The sequence below is a fragment of the Pituophis catenifer genome, unplaced genomic scaffold (assembly GCF_029215685.1).
Source record: "Pituophis catenifer annectens isolate HBS135680 unplaced genomic scaffold, rPitCat1.0.hap2 SCAF_6, whole genome shotgun sequence".
Taxonomy (NCBI): Eukaryota; Metazoa; Chordata; class Lepidosauria; order Squamata; family Colubridae; genus Pituophis; species Pituophis catenifer.
In genome coordinates, this window is record NW_027256886.1 from 13,081,925 (window position 1) to 13,101,925 (window position 20,001).

At 38.3% G+C, this 20,001-nt stretch overlaps 1 protein-coding gene across 6 annotated transcripts in view; it reads right to left on the reverse strand.

Annotated features, from left to right (window-relative positions):
• NLGN1 (neuroligin 1) overlaps nt 1–20,001 on the reverse strand; it is a 559,779-nt gene that overhangs the window by 359,816 nt on the left and 179,962 nt on the right. For 3 of the 6 annotated variants that reach the window (XM_070946553.1, XM_070946551.1, XM_070946550.1), the window contains one exon: nt 6,435–6,494. The exons of the other annotated variants lie outside the window; for them this stretch is intronic. In XM_070946553.1, the coding sequence (XP_070802654.1) occupies nt 6,435–6,494 (60 nt within the window). The remainder of the gene's footprint in view (nt 1–6,434; nt 6,495–20,001) is intronic. 6 annotated transcript variants of the gene reach the window in all.

Below are 20,001 nucleotides of genomic sequence, written 5' to 3' on the forward strand. Positions count from 1 at the left end.
GATGCTACGACAGTCACAAGCAGTGGTGGGATTCAGCCAGTTCGCACCACTTCGGGAGAACCGGTTGTTAACTTTTTGAGCAGTTTGGCAAACTGGTTGTTGGAAGAAATCATTAGGGCAGAGAACCGATTGTTAAATTACTTGAATCCCACCACTGATCACAAGTGTTAAGTATAAAGACCTGTCCTTTTTCATCACTAGTGTAACTGTAAATGGTCTCTCAATTGAGGCTACTTGCATCAGAATTAACCTATCCTAAGGAAGTTCTATTGCTTAGGAAAAAGGCAACTGAATAGATAGATAGATAGATAGATAGATAGATAGATAGATAGAGTAGATAGAAAGAAAGAAAGAAAGAAAGAAAGAAAGAAAGAAAGAAAGATGATAGATAGATAGATAGATAGATAGATAGATAGATAGATAGATAGATAGATAGATAGATGATTCAGTGAAATAATATTTGGAAATGAATATTCTGTGCCATTTCTCAAAGTTTAACAAAGACTCTGGAACCTCTAAAGATAATTTGTTACAACTTCAGAGAACTTCACTGTTACTAACTTCAGTAGTCATCTGTTACTAATAGAAGTAATAGATGACTACTCAATCAATTTCATAAAAAGAAGTGAGTTACTTCTGATACTTCTCCTATCACTGCTAGCTAAGTTCATTTTGCGCAGAGATTGTTTTTTCCCCCAGAGAGTGAAAGGTACTGATTAATCTGACAGATGTTTTCACTATTAGTGCCTGCCCCACAATTATGTGACAAATTAGAAAAGCCACAATAGTCTGAAGAGCTGATCTTTGAAGTAATTTCTCAACAAGATCTGTAAACAGCACAACCTTTCCCAAACTGCGAGCCAAATAAAAACTAGGATTAGGAACCTCTTAATATCACACAATATCCATTTATTAATTTTTGATAGTATAGGAAAAGCCAGTGTTAATGAGGGAATTGCTCTCAAAGTTTTGAATGTTAATAGGGTTATGGAAATAACTAATAACTTGTCATAGAATGTGTAAGAAAGTGTGACTGTGGGTAAAAAGCAGCAGAGAACATAATTTTTAATGTATGAGTTGGATCCTGAAGGTATTTTCCTACCTGAAGACATCACCTTAGGATAGGTCTGTAAACCCTCTAATTTACAAAGCTAATGTAGTCACCATCTAATTGTGATGGCCCCTCTGGAACAGATCGACTTCTTTATTTTGCTATTCATGTGAGGCTGTAAGAACATGAGTGTTTTCAACAATCTAATAAACATTTACCCTGTGGCTTGTAAGTCTTTTAAATAACTGAGCCAATCCATTTCATAAGCCTAGGTGGGTCATAATTTGTGGTGGTCTGTAGAAGAGCATTGTTTGAAAAAGGGGAATGTTAAAAATCCAATAGTTTCTTTCGCCAGAGAAGTTTCTTGCTCAAGGGGAAACATGGAAACTGCTGTGAAATCTAAAAAATTCAAGTGTGACTTTGGAAGAGTACGGTCACATGGTTTTCATCATCATCATTCCAAGATGAAAAAACCAACACCCACCCACCCTAAAAAAAAAAGTACACGTATAGACTGGGTGAAACCAGGCTTAATAGCAGTGACTGTGAGAGGGATCTTGGAGTCTTAGTGGACAACCAGTTAAATATGAGCTAGCAGTGTGGCGGCAGCCAAAAAAGCCAATGCAATCCTAAATTGCATTAACAGAGGGATACAATCAAGATCAAGCGAGGTACTAATACCACTCTATAAAGCCTTACTAAGACCACTCCTAAAATATTGCGTCCTGTTTTGGTCACCACACTATAAAAAAGATGTTGAGTCTCTAGAAAAAGTGCAGAGAAGAGCAACCAGGATGATTGGGGGACTGGAGACTAAAACATATGAAGAACGGTTACAGGAACTGGGCATGGTTAGTCTAGTGAAGAGAAGGACCAGGGGAGACATGATAGCAGTCTTCTAATAACTCAGGGGCTGCCACAGAGAAGAGGGGGTCAAGCTATTTTCCAAGGCACCTGAAGGCCAGACAAGGAATAATGGATGGAAACCGATCAAGGAAAGATTCAACCTGGAAATAAGGAAAAATTTTCTGACAGTGAGAACAATCAACCAATGCAACAGCTTGCCTTTCGAAGTTGTGGAAGCTTCATCACTGGAAGTTTTCAAGAAGAGACTGGACTGTCATTTGTCAGAAATGGTGTAGTATCTCCTGCTTGAGTGGAGGGTTGGACTAGATGACCTACAAGGTCCTTTCCAACTCTGTTAATCTGTTTAAATCTTTTTAAAATTCCAAATGCACTCAGTAGGATTTGCCTCACTTGTGCTGCTTTTATTTTTGCCAGGCTTTTTGAGCTATACTAATAAACAAATTAATTGTGGTTTGAAGGATTTTTAAAATTATTTTATTTTAAATTATTGGACACCTTGAGTATTCTGGGGACAGCGGCAGAACATGTATTGAAACAATAAATAATTTTATCTCCGACTTAATATCTTTCTAGGAAGATGATGATTCTCTGTCATCCAGGTAGAGTCTGGAAGTTGAGATATGGCAACTGAATTTCTTTTCTTTTCTTTGGTTTGAAAAGCTTTGCTGTTTTTCGATCACTCCATGCAACCCAAGGTGTTCTATTTGGCAAAAGACAAGTGTCAAATACCCCAGAGCCCTATTTTCATTTCCCTTCCATAAAATTAAAAGGAGGGGAAAAACAGAAATGTGATTATTGTGTTTTCTTTTCTAGTTATGAGACCATTTGGAGAAATGTCACATTATGTCTGTGGCCCCCAAATCATAGGCTTGTTCTGAATTTACAATATTTCTAAATAATGACAATTTGTAGAGTTGACTGAAAGTTGAGACATGGCAATTGGAGAGAGTCTCTCTCTCTCTCTCTCTCTCTCTCTCTCTCTCTCTCTCTCTCTCTCTCTCTCTCTCTCTCTCTCTCCCACCCTCCCTCCCTCCCTCCCTCCCTCCCTCTCCCTCCCCCCCTCTCTCTTTAGGGTGGGTTTGAAATGTTTTGCTGCTTTTCTATCATTCATGCAACTCCAGGATGTTCTAAGTAGCAAAAGGCAATAACCAACAACACTGAAGAAGCTACTTGGAAAAGCAGCGAAATATTTCAAACCAAAAAAGAAAAGAAGTGCAGTTGCCATGACTTCCATACATCTTTCTGTGAAGTATTTAAGAAGAAATGTAACAGTTAAATCTGAGGATAAATATTATTTCGTACAGAAGGTACGAATGCATGATGCATGAGGTCCTGATTAACCAATACTGTTAATTCTCTTCTACTGTAGCAACCATAACTGGGATTGGCTACTCGGTTGTTAAATGAAACCGTCTCTAAGTGAAACTGTGACTGTGCTAAAGAACTGACTTCAACATTCCTTTGCTTTGCAGCCCTGGACAGGTTGTAAATGCGAGGATTGGTTGTAAAGTGACTTTTTCATCGCTGTGTAATTGCAAAGGGTTGCTAATCAAGGGCAGTCATGAAATGAGGACTTTCTGTCAGGTGCTTCATGTTTTAAAGAAATGTGTGTGGCAGGAGGGCATCTAATTTTGAAAATGCTGTTTTTTTTGTTCGTTTATATAATGTCAAAATGGTCATTCAACTTTTTCACCACCCATCAATTAATGATTATATGCCTAATGATTAGGCATGTACATATACCTGAATAATTTCAAATCACAGAGAGTCCATCCTTTTTTCTACTCCTGAATGTGCATCTTAGAAGTATTGCAAAAAAGTACAGTTTTCTTTCTCTAATGTCAGAAAATAATGACCCTAAAGCTTTTGTAGAGGCTAAGAATTAAGTACCCAAACCTGGAGTGCCGATATCCTAAGCTTTGAATGGAAGATTCCTGCAAAGCTTATGACCTCTTAAAGAGTATCAGACTTAGAGATAGAAGCTTGGCGTGAGCAGATTACAGTTTGACCCGAATGAGACGGGGCTAAAATGAATTTGGTTCCAGTGGTTGCACTAATGGGAAAATTAACTCACTTTTCTAATTATCTCTATGCCTTTGACCCCCTCAATTTTCAGTTTATTCTTTTTATTTAAAGGGATAAATAACTCAGTTCTTCAGTCAACCTTTGAATTAATGACACAGTGGAATTTGGGAGTTCATGGGTGCATGGGAGGGCTCTTGAAAGCAGGGAAAAGCCAGATTTTACAAATTAACTGTGTTCAGAGAGCAAAAAAAAATTTCAGGGGGAAAAAAAAACAATATTTAGGTAGCAAAATATATTCTAGGTTGAAGAATATATTACAGTATCTCAGTTAAGCATTTTTCCTTGGTATTTTATTTAATTCAAAGTGAAATAGAAATGACACACACACACACACACACACACACACACACACACACACAAACACACACAGTCTGAACCCATAATTGAATAATTTTGAGTCTCAGACAAGAAACACACAGCTGGTCTGTTCCAGGATCCCAGAAAGGAAGGGGATGAAGAGGCGTAATACAAAGATGCTGGTAAAAGTAAAATTTCTCAGGAGAGTTTTCAAATGAAACCAAATCAACCATTTATTTATCTTAAAGGTTGACTAGCTCTGTTATTCCTATGGTCTCAGGGGTGGGTTCCTGGGGTTTGGCAGGATTCAGGCGATCCTCTAGCCAAGGATCGCCGGGGTTTGGCGAACCCCCAAATGCTACCCCTGGCTGGCCATGCCCACCCCTCTCCTCCCCTCCCAGGAGTCTCCACGCGGCTCGTTCATCATTCCAGGTAAGTGCAGAGGAATGCAGAGGGTCTGGGAGTGTCTGGGCCTACTGGAGGTTCCAGAAGTCCAGAAATGGGCCTATTTCTGGCCTCTAGAGGGCCTCTGGAGCCCGGGGGGAACAGTTTTCGCCCTCCTGGAGGCTCAAAGAAAGCCTCCAGAGCCGGGGGAGGGCGAAAATAGTTTCCCCCAGCCGTGCAGGTGCAGACTAGACCACGCCCACCATGGCCACGCCCACCTAGCAATAGGGCAGTGAACCCATTGCTAAAGGATCTGAAGCCCACTCCTGTATAGTCTCATGTAGGTAACAGGACCTTAGTCATCTTGTCTAGACTTGGAAACTCACCCGGCCAGGCCTGGTCAGTTTAAGAATGAATACTAGAGGTTGGTTAGACTGGAACTTGAACGAACATTCCAGAAGAAGTCAGAAGAAACCACTTCTATGCTTTTGTCAAGAAAACTCAGTAGTTATGATCATGTAGTCACCAGGTGTCACCTTTCCTTCAGAATAGTCTTTACATCATTAAGAACAAGATTAATCTTTTTGTTAATGAGTAGCCAGTGGTTAAGGAACCAGGCCAGAAAGCTAGAAACTGTGAATTCAAGCTCCGCTTTAGCCACCAAAGGCAGCTGGGCCAGTCACTCTCTCTCTCAGTCCAATTGACCTCATAGACCTGCTGTTGTAGGGAAACAGGAGGAGGAATGTGTGTTGAATATGTCTGTCACCTTGAGTTATTTGTAAAAATAATAAAGGCAAGGTTTAGGTAGGTAGGTAGGTAGGTAGGTAGATAGATAGATAGATAGATAGATAGATAGATAGATAGATATGAAGGTAGGTAGGTAGGTAGGTAGGTAGGTAGGTAGGTAGGTAGGTAGGTAGGTAGGTAGGTAGATAGATAGATAGATAGATAGATAGATAGATAGATAGATGATAGATAGATAGATAGATAGATAGATAGATAGATAGATAGATAGATAGATATGTTGGTTGCTTGGTAAACAGACAGACACAGACAGACAGACAGGCAGACACAGACAGACAGACAGACAGACAGACAGACAGCTAAGATTTTGTGTAATTGTTCTCCAATTAGAAGAATGTTCTGCTTAAGAATCTCTCTCTTCTCTTCATTTTCCCTTTCTACAACAGTAAAACTGCATTGAAGATACTGAGATGTGAAGCATCGGAGCAATATGGTTGCTTAGGAAACATTTTTATAACAGCATTTATCACACGTTCAAACACATTTCTATAAAAATGGAAATAAGTGGGTGACAAAAAAGAAACAAAACACATCACCTTGATACTGAGTGAAATCGATCAAAACAGAGGTTAGAAAACATGCAAGAAGCTTTACAGAGTGTGTTTCCAGAGTGTGTTAGTTCTCATGGACAAAATTCAGTCGGGATGCAACACACCAAAAGTCGGTCCCAAGGAAAGAAAAATAAAACACCCTCCTTTAAAAAAAAACAACAACCCAAAACACTGTTATTTAAAGAACTTAACAACATTCTTTCTTTAAAAAAAATAAAATATGTAACAACAAGCAAGAAGACAAAACACATCAAAAAAATGGGCATTTTTTTTAAAAAAAAACACATCTTCAAAAGAAGACAAGAAGAAGAAAAAAAAAAAAAAGAAGGGAGAAAAAAGTTTTCCAAAGGGGGATTCTTGTCATGCAAATCAGTTTGGCAGGGGGAAAAAAATACCTTCGTCTTCTGCACCTTCATTAGCACCTAAATCATCTGTCTGTTTCTTTGTTAGGGGACCTAGGATTGAGAATGGAGAAAATGGAGGAAAAAGACAATTCAAGAATATACAAGATTGAAGAAGAAGAAGAAAAAATCAATATTAAACTTCCAAAGATGTTTCCAGAAAAAATCTCCAGGAGGGAGATAAGTAATTATTATCTTACTATCTTCAAAATGTGTTTTCCGGTGAAATATCTCTCAATGGGTATACTGAGATGCTTTTTAATCAACTTCTATCTAAAAAGCAAATATGCAGTCCAGAAATTATATTAAACCTGAACACGAATATTTTTAATTGGAAAAAAAATAAATAAAAGACCTGTTATATACAAAATAACAGCCAAGGAATGTTTTCATCTGCTGAATTGACAAATTTATTTATGAGCACTGAAACATATAAATTTCAGGGAACAACCATTTAGCTTTTGGTCTGTATTACAGAGATTCCAAATTGAAAAAGCAAAATAAAGGTTGGTTTTTTTTAAAGGAATTTGTTTTAAAAGAAACATTCTAACACATGCAAATTGAATTTCATAAATCCAGCCACAGTAATTAACAATTTCCAATGCTAAGTAAGGACTTGATTTTCCCCCCCCCCCCAATCCTGGTGTATATAATTTAAATGCAGTTCTGAACATAAAAATCCCTTTGAACTTTAGAATACCTGCTGACATTCTTGTTAAAAACGAGAGATAGCAAATAGGGATTAAAAACCAAACACTGAAAGGGTTCTTTCACAAATTTCATTACCGTCTTAGCAGGTCAAGGCATTGCAAACTGATTCATAAGAATAAAAGAATTAACACTTAAAAACATTCAGTGTCAGAAGACAAACATACCATTAACCAGTGCAAGATTAATCACATTTTGCAAATGAAAATGGCTACTGTTTTCCTCAAGCATTCTGTGTTCTGTGGTTTTGTTTTTCTTTTTTCCTAATTGCTCCAGAAGGAAACTCAGAAGACACCATTTGGATATACCACAGCTTTTTATAACTTGAAAGCACACCCCAAAAACAACTAAAATTCAGCACCACATTTCTTTTTACTCTTTCTTTGCGCTAACATAGTTCTGTCACTTGCATGCGTCACAGGAGGACATTTCTCCCTGCTGATATACAGTAGAATCATAGAACATTCAGTTTTTTAAAAAAGCAGCCAAGCACCAAGTTAAAAAGAAAAGAATACAAATCTCATGCATAAAATGACAATTGAAAGAAACTAAGGACAAAAGAAAAATCAGAAGGGAGCGATAAAGAGTCACCAGAACATGGATAGGCAAGAGGCGCACAACAGTCCAAAGAAACATTAAAAGATTTATGCATCAAATATTCTGTTTTCATTTTTTTTTTCACATGACTGTAAAATAGTAAGCGATTGGAAATTAGCAGTGTAAAAAAAAAAACATGGAAGATTAGGAAGTACTGTAAGTGAAAGAGAGGACTGAGAAATAAAACCAAATGCACTTGTAAGATTTCCACCCCAAAAAATGTTTGTTGCCTGAGGCAAAAAGTAACATCTCTTTCCATGTTCATTTCAGATGCAGACCCAGCTTCACAATTCAGTGTTGCTGGAGAGAGAAATAGGGGCCATATTGAATTCCAAAAATCTTCACCCGATTCCCATAACCTTGCAATAAAGCATGCTGTTAAGAGATGGAGATAGTGATCATCAAATGCAGACTACACACCCAGAAGAATATCTACAATAGTTAAAGATGGTGTCCTTCCTTGCCTCACTTTTTGAGTTATGGCTTACTCAAATCCATACACCACTCCTCTGCTCACAAGAGAATACCTTATGCCACCAGGCTTGAAATTCTGGGCTTGGACAACCTAGAACCACATTGCCTTTGGTCTGACCTAAGTGTAGTACACAAAATTATCTGCTACAATGTCCTACCTGTCAATGACTACTTCAGCTTCAACCGCAATAATACACGGGCAAACAATAGATACAAACTCAAGGTAAACCGCTCCAAACTGGATTGCAGAAAATACGACGTCAGCAACAGAGTAGTCAATGCCTGGAATGCACTACCTGACTCTGTTGTTACATCCTCAAACCCCCATAACTTTAACCTTAAACTGTCTACTGTAGACCTCACACCATTTCTAAGAGGTCTGTAACTGTCTACTGTGGACCTCACCCCATTCCCAAGAGGTCTATAAGGGGCGTGCATAAGCGCACCAGCGTGCCTACTGTCCCTGTCCCACTGTCCCCATTTATTCGTACCCATTTCCTGTGTTCATATCCATGTTTATTTATTTATTCGTACTCATTGGCATCGAAAACTAAAATTCTTTGCACACTTTAAATATTATCACATTAACTATAAACAAATGGACAATGCTGTAGGACAATGTCCAGGCTTTCATTGTGTCAAAACAAAACAAAACAAAACAAAACAAAACAAAAAAAACCCCAGTAACTACTACTACCACTACAACTGGAATGTAGAAGTGCAAAACCAAACATAGAAGTGCATTTTTAAATGACAACTGCTGTTCTGACCCCCACACACCAGTGGAGGCACCAGATAAATCATGGCGTAAGGGAGGTATTGAGTTTTATAGTATTTGAACTATATCTAAAAAATGTGATTCTCCTTTTAAATGGAAACTAACGCAGCAATTTTTGACTGGTGCATAACTGACAAGAACCCAGGAAATGAATTTCCCCCTTTTATTGCATTGTCATGTTAAGAAAGGCTGTACTTGTTGAATTCATATCTACTTCACAGCCATTAAAGGCATCAAACGGCATTCTGAAAAGGCAGATTGAAGCTGCTCACCGTCAACTATTATATCCATTTCCCTTATTTCTGTGCCATTCAGCCCAACTCATCTCAAACTAATAATTAAACAAGTAAAGAAACATTCCATCTTGAAGGGTGGGTAAAATGGCATTTTGTGCATCTCTATTGGTAATATTTTAGTTGAAAATGGCAGAAAATATTTTTAGATCAATACATGTGTCTCAGTGTATTGTCTAAAACTGGACTGATGGTTAGGTGATTAGTTGATTAGCATTTACTCCTCTTGGAAAAAGCAGGATAGTGCAAGACAGAATAACATCTCTCTTGCTTCATTTTTGGTTTTTAACCTCCAAACATGTAAAGATTGGAAAGAGGAAGAAGAGAGAAAGAGAAGGATTTATTTTCCCTCCATCCTATGGTTCCAACATTGCTGTGGACACCATTCAGTTTGTTGTTGATGTTTGTCCCATCAAAACTGGAGCAAAATAAAATTGCTTATTTAATGGTTTAAAGGTAAAGGTTACCCTGGCACATATGTATTAGTCATTCCTGACTCTAGGGGGCAGTGTTCATCTCCGTTTCAAAGCCGAAGAGGCAGCACTCTCTGAAGACGGTTATGTGGCCGACATGACTATACGCCAAAGGTGCACGGAACGTTGTTACCTTCCCACCAAAGGTGGTTCCTATTTTGCTACTTGCATTTTTTATGTGCTTTCGAACTGCTAGGTTGGCAAAAGCTGGGACAAGTAACAGGAGCTCACCCCATTATGTGGCACTAGGGACTCGAACCGCTGAACTGCCGACCTTTTGATCGACAAGCTCAGCATCTTAGCCTCTGCATCCCTATTTAACTGTTTACCCTACTGTAAACTGTAAAACTTAATCCAGCCAGTGAGGTTTGTCGAATCTGTATTCTCATTTAGCACAATATCAAGCCGTAATTAAACTCAGCCACCTCAAAAAAACACTATGTACACCGAGACACTGAATTATAACTACCTAACCCCAACAAATGTACTGTAACTAGTATTATGACTTGTAGTGGTGTTTTCGCTGTAAATAATATCTCATAGTCTGCTTAGCAAATGAACTAAACCATTTGTAAAAGGAAGTCCCTTGATTGCTATGACGTTGATCAAGCTGAAAAGCCATCTTGCATCTGACTCCTGCCACAACTATCTCATGATACTTATTAGTACTAATGGGGAAATGGACCACAGGTCAGTGACCCAGGAGTGCAATGCAAGGAGCAAAAGGAATTATGGCACCTCCTAATAACAATTAATGGCTGGGGTGCAGAAACAAGAAAACTGCTGTATGTTAAATAGGGGAAGCTCCTTGTGAACTCTTATATTCATTTCATTTAAATTTGCTCCTTGGTCTCATTTTCTACTAAAAATATAACTCAGCCTTTCACCCTGCTCCTCAGAGACCCACCAGGTTTAAAGTAACCAGCTTTAAAGAGGAAAATATATCGCATTATATCTTTTCCGAATGAGAGAGTGTGCCTGCAGGAAGACATGTGAATGTCTATAAGGCATGTGTTCGACATACCAATATTATTGGTGCTTAATTATTATGGAGCATGTAATTCTTCTCCAGTTAATGAGATACCAAAGCAGATAACATTTATGTGTTTAACGGGATTAAAGCATAACCATAGGGGGAAAAAGTTAAAAGACCATAAACCCTGATTGGTACACCAGATACATGCAGGGGCCAAAGCTGTTTTAATCATTCTGCTTAAACTTCCAGCAGTTTCTGTGTCTGATATAAAAATGAAATTAAAATTTACAGTAAATCTGATCCACAGACTTAACTGGAAACCAAGAAAGTCAGCTCATTTCTGCATCCAAAGATGCCATGAATAGTAACTAGAAGGGGTGGTGGGGAATAGTAGCCAAATGAAGAGAGAGAAGTAGTATTCCAGTGGTGCCAAATTAGAACAGTAAAGCAGTGAACAACGAGGGTGTTTCAAGCAATCTTTCATGGGCCAAATAAGCACAGGTAGTCCTTGACTTACAACAGTTCATTTAGTGACCGTTCGAAGTTACAACATTGAAAAAAGTGACTTATGACCATTTTTCACACTTAACGACCATTGCAGCATGGTCGCATGATCAAAATACAGATGCTTGTATCTGTATACAATATGACAATATGCCTCATATTGATGATGGTAGCAGTGTCCCAGGGTCATGTGATCCCCTTTTGTGACCATGTGACGAGCAAAGTCAAGGGGGAAGGCAGGTTCATTTAACAAATGTGTTACTAACTGCTGCATTGATTCACTTAACATCTGTGGCAAGAAATGTTATAAAACGGGGCGAAATTTCTTTAACAACTGTCTCACTTAGCAACAGAAAATTTGGACTCAATTGTGGTCAAGGACTACCAGTATAAAAAATCTAAACTGCCCTATGTTCCTCCCATACAAAGTACAGGTAGGTAAATCCCATCCAAAGACCTTATATTTTTATTCAGGAAACTGCAAAATTAACTATAGAAGCTTGTAATTTTTAAAAGACCAGCTGCCTGCAATTACTGCAGGGTTCGAATCTCGCCAAGGCTCAAGGTTGACTCAGCCTTCCATCCTTTCTAAGGTAGGTGAAATGAGGACCCAGTTTGTGGGGGCAATAAGCTGACTTTGTATAAAATATACAAAAGTATGAAGGCTATTGCTTAACGCATTGTAAGCCGCCCTGAGTCTCCGGAGAAGGGTGGCATATAAATCAAATTAAAAAAAAAAAAAGGTTTTATAGTAAATAACTAGTGCAACTGTAAAAATTAGTATGACCTACTGATCGGAAGCTATGAATAGCATTAATATTATAAATAATAAAATTAGAACTTTGCTGTCTTCGGTCCGACCTAAGTGTAGTACATTAAATTATCTGCTACAATGTCCTACCTGTCAATGACTACTTCAGCTTCAACCACAACAATACACGAGCACACAATAGATACAAACTTAAAGTGAACTGCTCCAAACTCGATTGCAGAAAATATGACTTTAGCAATAGAGTGATCCATGCCTGGAATGCACTACCTGACTCTGTGGTTTCTCCCCCAAACCCTCAAAACTTTATCCTTAAGACTGTCTTCTGTCAATCTCACCCCATTCCTAAGAGGTCTGTAAGGGGCATGTATAAACACACCAGTGTGCCTACCGTCCTGTCCTAATGTTCCCTTTTATTCGTATCTACTTCATGTATTCATAGTTATGTTTACACTTATATCTGTTATCAAACACATGCTTGGAGAAACAAATAAATAAAAAATAAATAAATAAAATATGACTTCCGGTTTCCTGGATAGTTCCTCAGGCCATCCCCAATGAAAGCAGATTCGGTTCTTATAACTCTTCCTCAAGATCTTTTGAATTTTTTTTTAGCAATATTCAAGTCCCTTTTCAGGGTAAGCAATAAGGCTAAGACAAAAAAAGAATAAGTAGGAAGCAACATAAATTGAGGGTAGGAAGTAAAGAGAAACATCTAACACAACGTCTACGGAAATTATCAATCATCCAGGATATGGTTGTCCCAAAAGTGCTTTTTCAAAAGGCAACTGGACTTCCTTGTTTTTTCTTCAAAGAATTTCACTTCTCATCCAAGTAGCTTCTTCAGTTGTAGCTGAATGATCGAGAATGGAAGGATTTATATTTCTTGCAGTCGTCTGGTCGTTACCACGAGAATGCAAGAGAGAGTGCTAGAGAGAGTGCTAATGACCAGACGACTGCACGAAATATAAATCCTTCCATTCTCTATTATTCAGCCACAACTGAAGAAGCTCCATGGATGAGAAGTGTAATATCTTCAAGAAAAAAGCAAGAAAGTTTTTGAAAAAGCACCTTTGGGACATCCAACATTAACTACAGTATTTAATAGCAGCTTCATTGACTCCATATTTTTCTATACTTGCAAGCTATCATTGATCATACCTCTTCCATACATGATGAATATATTGCCTTCTGTTCTTCTCAGCTCTCATTTTATTTAATTACGGTGGAGGGCAGTGGTGAAATCCTGTCGTTTTTCTCTGGCTAGCACGAACTGGTAGCGCCAGCGGCACGTGGTTCGGCGAACTGGTAGTGGCAGCAGTGTGAGGCTCCGCCCACCCACCCGGACATCATTGCTTCCTGGTTTTTAACCCTGTGCACATGCGCAGAAGGTAAAAAATTGGATGTGAAGATGGTGTGCGCATGAGCACATGTCCGAACTGGTAGGGAAGGTAAGTAGATTTCACCCCTAGCGGAGGGCTTCTTGAGTCCCCATTCATACTGTGTCAAACTTACTTTAGTTATTGTTTCTGCTGATGGCCTTAAGGTTTACTTTTGTATCACAAAATAATCAGAAGCATATGTTCATTTGCAGCCATTTTACTCGTTTTAACAAAAAATGATTCCTCACAATATGCTATCCACTACTTTTCACCGGCATCATTTAAACATTTACTTATCCATTTTCTCATATTTAGTTAATAGTCTACCCAAATACAAAAAGTTATCTATTTATTCTAATTCACCATTTATATACAACCTGCAAGCAATGTACTCTTATTTTTCTTGTCAAACACAAATACTTTGATGTTTGGTACATTAATTCTCAAATCCATATTGCTTGTTGCTTTGTACATCTGTCTAACATTTGCTTTGGGTTATTCAGGTTCTTCGCCAATAACATGGCACTCTCTGCATATAAAGATACACATACATTACATTATTGTCCTCAACCACACAGCTCAAACTTCATGACAAGCATTCTTCACACATCCATCTATAAATATATAAAATAACTCATCAGACATCAGGCATAACATATCCTTGCTTTATTCTTTGTTCAAAGCTGAACAGTTCACTGAGCTTTATTGTAATATGCACTTTGCTTCCATCATACACTGGTTTTTATCCCATTCAGCAATTGATCTTCAGCTACATATTTGTAGAAAACATTTCAGAATCGTAAGTTATTCATTTTATCATACATTTTAAGACAACAAAAGCACAATACATTTTCTTTCTCTCATTGTACATTTTCCAATGACTTGCTGAGGAAAGAGCAAAAATCCATGTTGCATACTGTCTCATCTGCATAAAGCTGAACTAAACTTCCCAAATTTAATTTGTTTTTTTATGTTCAGTGTGGGATTAAGCCAGTTCAGGTGAACTGGTAATTAAATTGCTGGCTGGCTTCGCCTCTCTCCACCCCACCCTTCCAGGAGTCTCCATGCGCCCCACTCCCAGGTAAGTGCAGGAAGGCCTCCTAAGCCCAAGTCAGGGCACAGGGTGTGTGTATGGAACCCTCCCCCCCGTGGCCCATTTTTGCTCCCAGGAGGCTGCAGGGAGGCCTAGTAGGCTCAAAATGGGGCACGGGGGGGGCATCCCCCGGTGGCTCACTTTTGCTCCCAGAGGGGTGCAGGAGGCGGAGTGCTGCCTGTCACATCCCCTGGCCATGCCCACCATGCTACGCCCATTCAGCCAATCATTAGGGCAGAGAATTGATTGTTAAATTATGGCATAGGACCTGGATACCTTCGAGACCGTCTGCTGCCACCAACGACCTCACACCAACCAGTGCGCTCCCACAGAGAGGGCCTCCTCAGGGTGCCATCGGCCAAGCAATGTAGACTGGTGGCCCCCAGGGGGAGGGCCTTCTCTGTGGGGGCACCTGCTCTCTGGAATCAACTGCCCCCAGAGATACGAAGAATTCAAGACCTCGGTGCCTTCCGCCGTGCCCTGAAGACCTTCCTTTTTCAGCAAGCCAGGCTGGCTTAATGCTTTTTAAATGTTTTTAATATGTTTTGTTATTGTTTTTTAACTTTGGGGCCAAATTTATATATATCTTTTTAAATTGTTTTTAATGTTTGTATTTATGTTTTTTACTTTGGCTGTACACCACCCCGAGTCCTTCGGGAGAAGGGCGGTCTATAAATTTAATAATAAATAAATAAATAAATAAATAAATAAATAAATAAATAAATAAATAAATAAATAAATAAATAAATAAATTTGAATCCCACCACTGTTGATGTTGGTTTAAGAGCATGCCATGCCATGCCATGCCATGCCATGCCATGCCATGCCATTCCAAATTCCATTCCATTCTTTGGTATCACTTCCTCTACCTTTTCCATCAGAATACTGTCAAATTTCATTCCAAATTCCATTCCATTCTTTGGTATCACTTCCTCTACCTTTTCCATCAGAATACTGTCAAATTTCATTCCAAATTCCATTCCATTCTTTGGTATCACTTCCTCTACTAGAATACTGGCAAACAGTTTTCTTGACACACTGAATAAACCAATTCCCTGCAGTTTTTCCCTTGGCCAAAGGGAATAAAAATAGGCTCCTTTCAATCATCAGGGTTAAATACAGTTCTCACTCTCATGTTAAAAAACTCTGTGAAGATAATTCCCCAATGAAACACTACTATAGCCACTGTCTTTTATACCAGCTAGAGATTTTGAGTTATTTCTAGCAATTAATTATGTCAAAAACGTCTCGTTAAAAGTTATGTCATTTTAGGTAAAGTATGAGTTTATTCCATAATTTTTGTATCTATACAATGAAATTGTGTGTATTTGTGTTTTGCTCAATATTTTAATTTAAGACGTTTTTACAAGATTACGTCCTACACTGAATCTATAACATATTTCATACCATAACATATTTTCTACGTTTACATTTCAACTTTACTATACCTCAACATTACAGTAATTATGACTTTATTTTCTTTATTTTTTTTTCTTGGCCTATATCATTTAAAATATATTTCTCTTTTACCACATATTAGAATCTTTCCCATATAAACCACTAAAATACTTTTTCCTGCATTCCTCTATTTCATTTTCCACTTTTTTTCTTTTGTCTTTGACCTACAAAAATATTGTACGTTTTTCACTTCTCAGTTCAGTAAGATGTCTTTGTTAGATCTGCAGAATGTAAAAGGACGACTTTGATGTTCTTCTCAGAAAGATACCTATTAAATTGGGTGGTTTAAAATATCAAGCTGCCTTTTTTTTTTTTTTTTTAAAAAAAAGGAAATTCCATTTCATCCACAAGAGAAGGAGCTGCAATAAGAAATGGCTCTGAAAAGTATATATTAGTGGAAATAAAAACATCTCTTGGGGTTTAGCCATTTTGATTAACAACTATTCACGAATGAAGGCGAATATACGTGTCCCAGAATAATGTTCCAGGATCCAATCTGGATGGGTCACCAGGACCAGAGGTTTAGTCTTCTGAGCTTTCAGAATCATGCTGGAACCCATCCTGTCAGAGTTTGTTGCAAAAATCAAATCCAGAAAGCACACACAGATAAACTGATTCAGCAGGATTTATTAACTTCTTTATATACATAATAACACATGAAGTAAATGTACAATACCAACAGCAGATTCTTCCAACATGGTAGTAGAGGAGAGATTGCTTTTGATTCAGAGTTCAGAGCAGACAAGAACAGACTTAAGAGTTTAGCACATCCACGCCCAGACTCCTTCCAATTTCAGTTTCCAAAACGGCCCACATTGGCTGATTTAGTTGCCTATTCATTGGCTGACCTTGTTACCATGTTTTCCCTGTCATGAATATTCTGACACATCCTCAGAACATTTCTCTCTAGCCAACTATTAGAACAGAACAACTATTCAAAACTGATCATGGAACATAAAATAAGATATTCAGAATATTTCAGAATGTCATTTTAATAAACATATTTTATAAATTATGAGCCTATTAATGACTATTGAGGTGTTTTGAACAGTATTTGCTTTGGCTGGGATTGTACCAATATGATTATGCAACATGTTTTACACACTTCATTAAGCTATCATACCGTTCCACCTAAATTTGATTCTTACACATAGAAAGTGTAAGAAGATTATAAAATGAAGTTTAACTTGGTGGATACACTGCAGCCTTGAAGCCCTTCTCAACATGAGCATATATTCTTTCAATTCCATATCAAACAAGTTCCAATTGTCTATTTTTTATTATTTTATTTATCAAATTTATATGCTTATCTTGTTCATATTTTAATATATTGATTCTTATTTGACCAGATATGTGAATTTAATGTATGTTCTATTGCTACATGGTTCCTATGGAAAAGTTATCCCATTTATTCAAGATCGTATTTAAATTAATGGGCTCCACCTTTAAAAAAAAAAACTGGTCCAAAATGAGTTTGAAGGGAGAGAAAAATGACTGCTAGCAAGCAAATCAATGTATTGCAGAATGAAAGCCTCCAAGAAATTGGAAAATATCTCCTATCCCACCCTGCAGCAGGTTGGTATATTACCATGATGGCGAACGTATGGCACATGTGCCACAGGTGGCACATGGAGCCGTATCTGTGGGCATGCGAGCGTTGCCCTAGCTCAGCTCCAGCATGTATGTGTGCACCGACCAGCTGATTTTTGGGCCTTTCGGGCCCACCAGAAGTCGGGAAACTGGCCGTTTCCGGCCTCTGGAGAGCCTCTGACAGGGTATGGAAGGCCATTTTCACTCTGCCCAGGCTCCAAGAAAGCCTCTGGAGCCTGGGGAGGGCAAAAAACAGGCCTACCGGGCCCACCAGTAACCTTTTTGCCATGGGTGCCAAAAGCAAGGGGAGTGAGGGGGTGGGGGGTGTCACGCGCGCACGCGTGGGGGCGGACCACAGGGGGCATTGAATTATGGGTGTGAGCATGCACACATACTACCTCCCGCACTCCCCCAGCTTTTGGCACATGACAGCAACATGACATAACCATCACTGGTATATTATATACAATATGTGTATGTTTACATATATAACATACACACAAACATAAATGTAATTTCTCAGTTCTATAATAATGATTCAAAAGCAACTGAGGAAGAAATTAATCAATTTTGATAAAATATACCTTTTTCAAATATTACAGATGATCAAGGTATTATGTGTGTTGTGTGTTTATCCTTTAACTCTTAATAAAAAATGATGCCATTCAATCTATCTGAACATGAGAAGCCCTGGATCCAGATGCCAATCCTTCTGAGTGATAGATTGAGAGGGGTATTTGTGTCCCTAATAGTATGAGAAATGTTAAATGATGCTTATTCAACAAAGTTTTCTCAAATGTGAGGTTTCCGTTATTGAGTTTGAAGCCAGGTTAAAAACTTGCTGATTGTGCCCTATTTCCTTGTTAAAAGTTGGTGCTAACCTATCAGCAGTGATTACAGGATGTTTTCTTCGATTACCTGGCTTCATAGAGGTTAGCACGGGCACCAGATTGATAAACTGGTTATATATTCAGAAAAATCGAAACGCATAGAATCTTGCAAAACAATTTTTTTTAAAAAATGTAAGACTGGGTTGAAAAATGGACTGCATCGGGCCAGTGTCAGGCAAAATCAAACAGAACTACTTGTGAAGACTCTCAACAGTAGTTTATACTAGTCAACTATTTTATAAGCATCTCACCATATTGACTGAATTCCTTGGGAATGGCAAGATAAGGCTTCAAGGATCCCAGCCTGTGTCCCTTACTGCGGTGCAGAGATTCTAAACTCATGGCCTTCTTAACCTCTCCCTCCAATCTTGCCAGAGTTTCCACCATATCCTACTTCTGTAGAGAAAAGGGAGTCATTAAAAATCCCCAAATGCATCTCTAGATGGACCGCAGTTCAAAAATTTGCTCACTCTTTCATTGTAAGTCTTCCACCTGCTTCCTTCCCAACATGAGAGTTATATTTAATGGTTCAGAAAGTATTCCAGAAGCCATAGTCCTCATCCTTTCCCTATTTTGTTCATTAATTGAATTAATACGTGGATTTCAAATCCCTTGGACATGATTATTACAAATAATTACTTCTAACACAATATCTCAGGGAACTCAGCAGCCTAACTTTCCTTTTAGTTTTAACTTTGGAGCCACTTCTAGTTTTTTGTTGTATGCAAGCAATCAAGGTTTGTTTGTTTGTTTTTTAAATAGGAACTATTAGACTGCAATTGTGTAATCCTTCTGATAACACGGCATGGTTTAGCTCTATTTTTCTATATACTGTAGACAGTCACAAGTTGTTAAAATGAAAGATAAACTGTAATCTATGCATAGAATAGACATATGATGCCTATCTAGAAACTGCAGATAAATTTGTGTTTGGAAATCATGGATTATCAAAAGTATTAATACCAGTGGAGAAATTGTCCGAGGATCACCACCGGTTCACTGCCCGCACATGTGTGCAGCGTGCCAAATGCACGCTATACATGCATGTGCAGCATGCACCAAAAGCATGCTGCGTGCGCATGTGCAGCACACACCAAAAGCATACTGCATGTACATGGGCAGCATGTGCCAAATGTGCACTTTGTGCAGAAAAAGAAGACTTCACTAGGTAAGAACAACAGCAAGGGGGGGTGTAGCTGTGCCGCGCGATTTAGCTTCACCAGAAAGCAGGATTTCCTGCTTTCTAGCAAATATAAACCATGCGGCACAGCTGATCATTGAAAATACCAGTTCGGACGAACCGGCGCGAACCGGTAGCATTTCACCCCTGATTAATACTGAATTTATTGCCAATGAAGTTTTTAAACTACTTGAATTACTACAACATCAAGTTTAACTTTGTATAACTACAGAATGTCAGTATATTAAAACAACTTTTGGTTACACAATTTGTTCCATTAGCAGCGTCTATGCCTCCCAAAGTACTATCAATATTTCCATCTGTTTTGATTATATAAGGAAGCTGTATTCTTTATAAACAATTAACGAGCAGTGTAATGTGATTATTAAATAGTTA